The sequence below is a fragment of the Curcuma longa genome, chromosome 21, assembly GCF_044706935.1.
Source record: "Curcuma longa cultivar G26 ecotype Majalengka, Jawa Barat chromosome 21, ITB_CL_G26_1.1, whole genome shotgun sequence".
In the NCBI taxonomy this organism is placed as follows: domain Eukaryota; kingdom Viridiplantae; phylum Streptophyta; class Magnoliopsida; order Zingiberales; family Zingiberaceae; genus Curcuma; species Curcuma longa.
In genome coordinates this window covers 9,285,277-9,294,527 of record NC_133881.1, presented here as the reverse complement: position 1 = coordinate 9,294,527, position 9,251 = coordinate 9,285,277, and the positions used below count along the sequence as shown (strand labels likewise).

The 9,251-nt window shown below is 35.9% G+C and overlaps 1 protein-coding gene across 1 annotated transcript; it reads left to right on the top strand.

Annotated features, from left to right (window-relative positions):
- Positions 1–1,045: 1,045 nt before the first annotated feature.
- Positions 1,046–9,194, top strand: LOC141814648 (CBS domain-containing protein CBSCBSPB1-like). The gene is made up of 14 exons (XM_074702584.1): positions 1,046–1,377; positions 4,824–4,992; positions 5,095–5,227; positions 5,315–5,485; positions 5,626–5,704; positions 5,838–5,951; positions 6,037–6,103; positions 6,347–6,452; positions 6,518–6,576; positions 7,483–7,589; positions 7,663–7,799; positions 7,875–7,960; positions 8,042–8,131; positions 8,750–9,194. Exons 1-14 carry the CDS (start codon positions 1,250–1,252, stop codon positions 8,936–8,938), a joined length of 1,635 nt encoding a protein of 544 aa, XP_074558685.1. The 5' UTR covers positions 1,046–1,249; the 3' UTR covers positions 8,939–9,194.
- Positions 9,195–9,251: the final 57 nt, after the last annotated feature.

Here is a 9,251-nt window from a genome sequence, read left to right as displayed (position 1 = left end):
ACATTATAAAATTTGATTTGATTTGGCTTGACTTGACTCCCCCTATCATTGAAAACACTAGTTTAACTTGAAGTCAATTGCATAAGGAGAGCAAAGAACCAAAAAAATGAAAGGAGCCACTGTTGGATTGCCAAACTTTGAGAGCTTGTATTAGGTTTTTTGAATTTGAAAGGAGAGGAAACAGATGGGAGCAGCGGCTAGAGCTATAGTTTTCAAGCAAGCAATTTTAATTAGGAACTGACAATCAATCAAATGGAAGATAAACAAAGGCAGAGGCTATAAAACCCTATCTATTTTTCATTTTCCAAGATCTGAAGTTGTTCGAATGATTTGCAGTTGAGCATGGACAATTCAGAATAATGTGTATAGGTAGAGGGGGTATTTTTTTAAAATTGAGAAGTGATTTAGTAAAATTCAAATATGTCAGTTGCATGATTCGAGAATTTATAAAATTTATCGCTGATATAACTGAGTTGATTATGAAAATAGACTTACAAATAAAAATGTTTTGATGAAGTCAGTTGCAATTATAATTTTTAATTTATTTTTTTATATATAATTATGAAATCGATCATGTAGAACGATGATAGATTCCACCTTCTAAAAGAGAATTTATGAAATCTAAATGAGTGTTGCCGTTTAGTTACATATGGCAATCCGGGTACAACTCGTTATATGGGGCACCGTAATTACCGAACGAAACGTGCACCGCGGAAAACCTCTGCCTTGCTTACCCACACGCTCGTTCCTTTGTACTACCACTGGGCCCCGACGGATACTGACGTGTCACAATTTACTGCCGGTGTGAAATTATTTTAAACCGTACAATAAATTTGACTCGGTAGATGTTTACCTTTTATTTGTACCCCTGCTTTGTTTGGAGGCCACATGGGCCCACCAGAGATCAGTCCGCGGAATGGTAGATGACGCGGGTTAATTCGGGATTATTTTGTTCGGAAAAATAATTTCGTGCGAATGACGAAAAAATTTGTGCAGTATAAAGAAGGTTCTCTCCCCGTCAAAATGGGAGGCGGAGAGGAGAGGAGAGGCGCGGCGAGACCTATCGCATCCGGCAGTATTGCTTCTGCCGATTTCTCGCGAGTCCGGTTCGCTCTCCGTTGCCGGCGATCCGAGTCGGCTCGCGGGAAGGAGGGTAGGAGTTTGCTTCGAGATACGACGCCGGCGCCGTGGGAAAAAGCGAGGAAAGGGAGAGGTCAAGAGTCGGCGGACTTGATCTTCGGATCGGGATATGGACGGGCACGGCATCGGAGGCGGTTCGATTCGGAGGAGCATATCGGGGACCAGCAATCTGGGAAGGAAGAAGGCTCCGGAGAACGGCCTGGACGCTGGCCGGCGGAATTCCCTATCTCGACCCCCGTACGTTTCTTATTCCCTCTCTTAGATTTAGATTTCTTCTTGGTCGATTCTGGTTTTCAGTTAATTTCATCGTCTATTAGTCCGTGGTTAATGTTTATCGATGAATTTCATCGTCTAGTTTTGTTTGAGCTTGATGATGTTGAATTTTTTTTCATGAGCTGGGATTATATGATTGTCTTGGAGAAAAAGGTTCTTTGGTCGCAGTTGTTGTTGTATAGCCTCTTCCGCAAGTCATTATTTTTTTCAACTTGATGTTAAATGATTAGAACGAGGTCCCTTCGTCCGTGTGTTGAAGTTTCAAGTTTATATATATGTCTACTTCATATTCAAATTACTAGGAATTAGTGAAAAATATGCTTTTCAGTTTTTGTCCTTATTTTTCTTCTCAACTAAAGTTTTGTTTGATAGATGTAATGAGTAAAACAGTAAACACCATTTAAAGCATAAATGGTGAGCCGCTGGTTATTGAAATTTCATCTCCTAAGTGAAAGATTATTCTGATATACCAAAAGCTAACATATTCATGCCTATGGTAAGGCCTTATGAAATGATCAGCCTAAATGGCCTCTGTATATGGGCAATTTTTATGATAAAAAATGTGCTAACATCAGACAAGAAACTCTCAGAATCAGTAACTGTATAAAAGGATCAGTTTGCCATTATTAAACATGTGTAATGACTTGCTTCTAATGTTTTGCAAACTGTAGGAAACAACCAAAATAAAAACATCACTACTCTGGTCCAGTGTGTTACTGTTTTTGGCATGAAAGTGTAAAGAGCACTTTTGGCCTAGTAGAGAAATAGTTTACAGGATTGGAAGCTTTCATCTAAAATATGTTTCCATCGTAAGGCAGTTTTCTTATTGGTGTATATTAAAGATGAAATATATGCATAAGAAGGTGAGAGTTAGGCTACAATATAACTATTATAGTTAAAGCCAAGAGAGATGATCATAGAAAGCTAATGGGATGCTACTGAGGGACTTTTATGGAATCGGTTAACCCTAGAATTGCATTCACACAATTTCCTAGAACCAACACCAAATATTTTTCCTGTGTGGCATTGGTTCAGTAGCTCATGTAACCAAGGAATTGGCCCACATAATTTATAAAATTTGGAAGGCATGCTAAACCTGGAGCAATCCAAAACCAACTAAAGGGTGCATACAGGTGATGTAATAGAAAATGGCTCGCATATTCTGGATTACTATGTCATAGTGGGTTTGTTTTTACTTATTTAAGCTTCTTCTTGGAAAAAAACTTAAATAACATTTTGCAATTGTTTGGAGCACACCAATATGTTTTCTCCATGAAACATCAACCTCCTCAAGGTTAGCAAGGAGTAGGAAGAATGTGTCAGTTATATGTTCTCTTTCAATGAGCCAGTGCAGTTAATCATTTGAGGAGATACCAAGTGGCCAAGTGTCTCAATGCAACTGTAGTAGCTTAACTAAAGGAACTCAATGATCAGAGATAATCTCTCAGTTATTGCTAAGACCTGATAACCAGTTGAAGCTGGCACCTCAATCTTAGAGCAATTGAGCAATCCTATCACTAGGACTGTAGTGAGCCACCCATTTTATCCTTCCAAAAAAATTATCGTACCATCTCCCAACTTACATCAGCAAGTAGTGGTCACCTGTCCTCTCACGAGAATGAGGTTATTGACAATCCATGGCCATCTTAAATTAGGAGTTATGATTAAATTTTCTTGGGAATGGAAGGATTTTCCAAAGATATAAAACATGTTTAGGTTGATTGCAAGCTTATCACCCACCACAATTTCCCAAGGAGGGAAAGGTTCGCACTTGGAGATCAATTACTTGTGGTTCATTTTCCTCTTTAGATGGTATTACCTGAAATCTGATTACTTTGCATTTGATCCCTATGGTTTTGTGAGATCCAAACAGAGGAGGGCCTTGCTAACCCATAGATTTTTGTATAACTTGACATGGAAGCTTGAGAACATGTGGATGGTAAAGGGCTAATGCTGAGAAGAATCTATGTGGATCCAAACAGATGTTAAACAGTTTCTCTTTTCTGGATATGGAGAAGAATCTTGCTTTGCAACTGGTCAACATTGAAAAAAAGAAAAGTATTTAATTTTCATCAAGTCAAGTAGGCAAGCTAGAAGCCCCAATCACATATTAACAGATGCACTTCTATATGTTGAATTAGTTTCTTCCTTGCACTACCATGTGGCACTATCGAAATACATTTACAGCATTCCAATCTTAATAATACAAATTAGGTAATTTTTAAAAAATTTCAGATTTATAAGATCTTAATGGTAGGTTCTCCTCTTTAGGAGAATATCTCTAAATGATGTTTCTAAGATGACAATTGACTTATTTTAGAATTGTTGCAAATTTTCAATAGAAATTTTATTTAATTTGGCAAAATGCAAACTAAGGAACTATTTTTAAAAAGTTTTAAGAGTTGTGATCTTATTTAGGTAGGCTTTGCTCTTTAGGAGATTTGGTGATTGGATAATTTAGGAATGTAGGAGTATTTTGGTAGAAATTTTACTTAACTTGGTTTATTTTTCTTTTTTGTAATTTAATTTATTCTTGGTTTGATTGAATGCTTTTTTTGGTTTGTTTTAAATTTTGTTTGGTTTGAACTTTGATGTCTTTAATGGGACTGCAATCCCCCATCTTAATCATTTTTTTCCTAATAATATTTCTCTTTATGAAATTTCACTTTCTACATGAGTTTGTTTATTTTTTTGTTCGAGATATTATCCCTCATGCTAGGTCAATTTCCCATTTTTCTGCAACTTCTGCTTTGATTTTGGTGCTGCATCAACTAACTACTATATCACAATCCTCCCAACTGGTCTACTACCATCATTATTCTTGAATATATTATTGAAGAAATTTTTGTAGACCATCCAAATAGTTTGATATGTTTCTATATGCTTTTCTTATAAGATCATCTTCGATGTTTTTGTGTATTCCTAGTAGAATATTTATATTTCTCTACTTTTGTAAACAAAAATTTTTAGAAAAAGAGTAACATCTTTTAACTCGAGGGTCTTTGATTTATTGATGTTCTTGATTGTACAAGTAAATGAAAACAAGGAGTGGATTTTACATTTGCACATGAGGCAATAATGTTTCTTTTTATACTCCAAATCTGGATCATCAATAACAATTTACCTGTTTCTTCTGTTCTGAAGGTGAAACCGAGTTCCCTAACAAGATTTATTTTCCATCATCAGTAAAATTTGTTAGTTAATGTTTCATACTACAAAGCATTTCATGTATCTTAAAGAAAATTTGAGACATTCACATAAAAATATGCGCTGTACTTATTATTTTAATTTTGACAATCAATTCTGTGCAGTTGATAGGTTAACTAACTATGAGTATTATGTTTACATAATTTTGCAATGAAATTTGATATCATTTTTACATTGTTTTTGAAATTTGAACCTGATGACAGAACAATGAGTGGAGAGAGAACAGTGAAGAGATTACGTTTGTCCAAGGCTTTGACTATCCCTGAAAGTACAACTGTGTATGAAGCTTGTCGTAGGATGGCTGCACGAAGGGTTGATGCTGTCCTGTTGACAGATTCAAATGCACTACTTTGTGGAATTCTTACAGACAAGGTTCATCTATTTTCAGCATGAGTTTTAGAAAACCAAGGCAATATATCAGAGTTCATATTATTGCTTAATGTTTACTTTTTTATTTTGTTTTCTTTGCTGAAGGATATTACCACAAGAGTCATTGCTAAGGAGCTAAAACTTGAGGAAATTCCAGTGTCAAAAGTTATGACCAGAAACCCAATATTTGTTCTTTCTGACACACTTGCTGTGGAAGCTTTACAGAAGATGGTACAAGGTGTGTGATCTTCAAAATTTGGCTGGCACCTCTGATGTTCTAATGTTGAAATCATTTTGAATACAATTTCAACCTTGCTATTTGTAGGAAAGTTCAGGCATTTGCCAGTTGTAGAAAATGGTGAAGTCATTGCTTTGCTTGACATTGCAAAATGTCTATACGATGCAATAGCACGAATGGAGAGGGCTGCTGAAAAGGGAAAGGCCATTGCAGCTGCAGTTGAAGGGGTAGAAAAGCATTGGGGGACTACTACTACTGGTGTGTAGTTTCAATTTCTTATAGACAATTGGATATTTGTCTCATCATAGCTGGTTTCAAATAATTTCCTTCTCATATGTTATTCCTCAAGAAAAAAATAGATATGTTTATTAATTTTTTAATAAATCTGTTATATTCAGGTCCCAATACATTTATTGAAACTCTTCGAGAGCGGATGTTTAAGCCATCTTTGTCGACCATCCTTCAAGAGAATTCAAAGTAGGTAATATTCTCTTTTAAAATTGACATTCTTATGTAAGGAAAAGTGACATTCATTTGCAAGTAGACTAGTGGTATATGTGTTGAAGCAGATGAAATGTTGTCATTAGCTGATGGTGGAATCTTTTTCTAGGATTGTTACCATCGCACCAACTGATTCAGTGTTAACTGCAGCCAAGAAGATGCTTGAGTTCAAAATAAGTTCAGCAGTTGTGACAATTGAAAATAAACCTGGGGGAATTCTGACGTATGATGTTATCAATCTTATCTTGAACATTCTTGTTCGGTTGTTTGTGTTTTCTGAATTTGTTTTTTTCCTTCTTTTTTATCAGTTCAAGAGACATTTTAATGCGTGTAGTTACCCAGAATCTTTCACCAGAATCCACTCCTGTGGAGAAGGTATCTTATTGGTCACAATTTTTTTCTTATTTTTGGTTTTCATTAGTTTCTATGGCCTGTGACTTTTTTTTTTTTTTTTTTTCTTCTTTGTCTACACCATTCTCGCTCTGTCCTCTATTTGGCCATTTGGAGTCATTTTTTTCCTAAAATATGCTTAGTGCAATTCCAAATTATCCATGATACCTAATACTAAGGAAACCTGATAAAGATCTACTTAACTAATTTGCTAATCTTTATATTTAGGTCATGACTCCAAATCCTGAATGTGCAAGGGTTGACACAGCAATTCTTGATGCTCTTCATACAATGCATGATGGGAAATTTTTACATTTACCTGTTGTTGATAAAGGTAAATTGCCCATGTGAAAATCAAATACCTTGATTTTGACTGATTTAGTTTGTCTCCTTGAATAGACGGGAACATTGTCGCAGTTTTTGATGTTATTCATATTGCCCATGCTGCAATAGCCACTGTAAGTTATTTATGGACCTTTTTGAGAAATTCTTTTTATGATTTTTCTATTATATTTGAATACTGAATTGTTGAACTTTATTAAACAAACAGAAGTGAGATATCACTTTTCAACATCTACTTAAATGCCAGGCTCCACCAATCCTATTCCCTCCTATTTTCTTGGTCGATAAATAAATCATGGTTACCTTTGGCTGTGATTGTTCTCATGGATGACTGTAGTAGGCTTTTCACTGCCTGGAAAAGGCCTAGTTCAATCTTTTTCCCTGTGCAAATGTTATACTGTGGTCTTAGTCATTTAAACAAACCAAGTTTTAGTTGCTTGATTAGACTTTCATAGGTCAAACTATATCCAAGTTCTACCCAACCTGTTATTTACATTTCTAATCATAATATTTGCCAAAATTTGTCTAAATCAGCTATAAATTAGTTTGGTAGAAAACTCATTTAGTAAATAGACAACCATTGGTGAATATTTATGGGTGGTATTGAAAGGTTTTCTGTTTCAAACTAGCCATGATTCTCAGAATTGTCTCCTCATGAAACCTGAGCACCGTGGTCCTTAAATGTGCTTGAATGCTTTGATGTCTTACCATCCTATTATCAAGGTGGTCCACTATTTTCATTCGAAGAATCTAAATATAGATTACAATTTATTGAATGCAAAGGAATATTAATTTTAGTTCTGTAGTCTACGGATTATTTGCTTTACTTCTTTGCTTAACACTTTTAAGTAGCTGCTTAACAGCCTTAAACCCCAGCTGGATTATTGGAAATGTTTCATTAGTTAGCTAGACTTTTATACAGGATGTGCCACTTTCTTTATTATGTTGCCTCTATATCTTCAAAACTGCTCCTCATATGATTTTCATTATTTAGTTTTCCTATATTCTAATCATCTTTGTAGGCTGGAAGCACAGGTGCAGCAAATGAAAGTGCAAGCGCCATGATGCATAAATTCTGGGATTCTGCTTTGTCTCTAGGACCTTTGGATGATGAAGACGATTCTAGAAGGTTTGCTTCATGTTCTTTATTATACCCATATAAATGCCTTTTCATCATAGTTCACACTGTGCCTGTAATGCAGCGAAGGATCTTTGAAACTTGCATCAGAAGCTGGGGATACAGTTAGATCGTCTGCTTTCTACCCGCCTTCGGGCTTGTCAACAATATTCGGCTTTAAGCTTCAGGATAAACAGGGAAGAATGCATAGATTTAACTGTGGTAAGCAATTTGATCAAAATTTAACAAACAGATTCACTACTGGAAACTCTATACTGAACCTTATGCTCACTGCAGAAACACAGAGCTTGACAGACCTTATAACTTGCATGCTCCAGAGGGTTGGTGGTGATATTGATAAAAACCATCTCCCACAGATACTGGTATCTTCTTTACCCATTAGCTAATTGTAGCAATCAGGCATGCTTATCAATGAGATGTTATCTTTGATGATCTCTACCCAGTACGAAGATGAGGACCACGATAAAGTTATTCTTGCATCAGATAGCGACCTTGTGGCAGCAGTGGACCATGCTAGACAAGCTGGTTGGAAGGTAAAATCATGATGTTAAGCTAATCCATCATACTAACATCCAAAATTTACTTTGGGATTGCTATTCTAATCTTATCCAGCCACTGGCACTCTGTATTAGTTGGCATGCTCAAAATCTATCTTTTCAGTTGGTGACTGATACAATGTTGGCACATTTTACCGTGCTGCCAGATATATACCCATATCAGAGTTTTGTGCCTAGTTTAGTTCCAATTTGCATCAGTCCAAATCTGACTTAGGGTGATTAATTGAGAAATATTCTCGAACATGAGCAAAAAATTTTTTGATACTGGCTATCTTAGGATCATTATTTTATATGCATTTCGAAAATTTACAATCAATCTTACTAGGATACTCTCATTTTGGTGTTAGTGAAATATAGCGAATACTTGAGCTATTTGTTATAATTCTGAAACGTTCTTTCTGCTCTAATTTTTTATTTGAAGGTAAACAAGCTGAGGATAACCATTATAGGAGTAAAAGTCACTTGACACTATATAATTCGTACCCTTCCGATCTGGAAATTGAAACTTTAGGCATAAAACAATATTTTTGAACTTGCTATTAAGACTAACAGGCCAGGTTCTCACCGGATCGGAGGCTCCTGTCTTTCTTGCAGAGTTTGAGGTTGCATTTGGATTACACCGGCATGGGCCAAAGGAAGAAAGGTCGAGGTGGATCAGCCACTGGGAATCTGGACTATGCACAGAAGGATGCCTGGGCAAGCGCATACAGCACGGTGGCTGCAGGAGCAGCACTAATTGCAGGTATTGGAGTCATGGCCTACTTGAAAAGGTCGGCATCGTAGATTAAAAACTAAACGTCAGGATCAATTATAAACAACATTCTCTTGTAACCATTAAAAAGAAGGAATTCAAGAAATAGGAAGAGCGATTGAATAAAGCCCTACAAGACACGTATTGTGATTATTTATCCTGAAGACGGGAAGTATTTGAGGATTGGCGTTATAAGTTCGACTGTTTTTTTTACTTTTTTTTTTTTTTTTGCCTCTGTAATATACACGTATTGTACACGTTTTGCAATTATAAACAACATTCTCTTTCTTTTATAAGTATGAAAAATAAACATGTGTTTGTCAATTCCTTATTTCGTTATTTAAA

Excerpts from the sequence above, each read along its gene's own strand:
- LOC141814648 (XM_074702584.1), top strand. The coding sequence starts at position 1,250 with ATGGACGGGCACGGCATCGGAGGCGGTTCGATTCGGAGGAGCATATCG. Across the intron at positions 5,486-5,625 it reads TTGGGGGACTACTACTACTG|GTCCCAATACATTTATTGAA; the intron begins GTGTGTAGTTTC and ends TGTTATATTCAG. Across the intron at positions 6,453-6,517 it reads TTTACCTGTTGTTGATAAAG|ACGGGAACATTGTCGCAGTT; the intron begins GTAAATTGCCCA and ends CTCCTTGAATAG.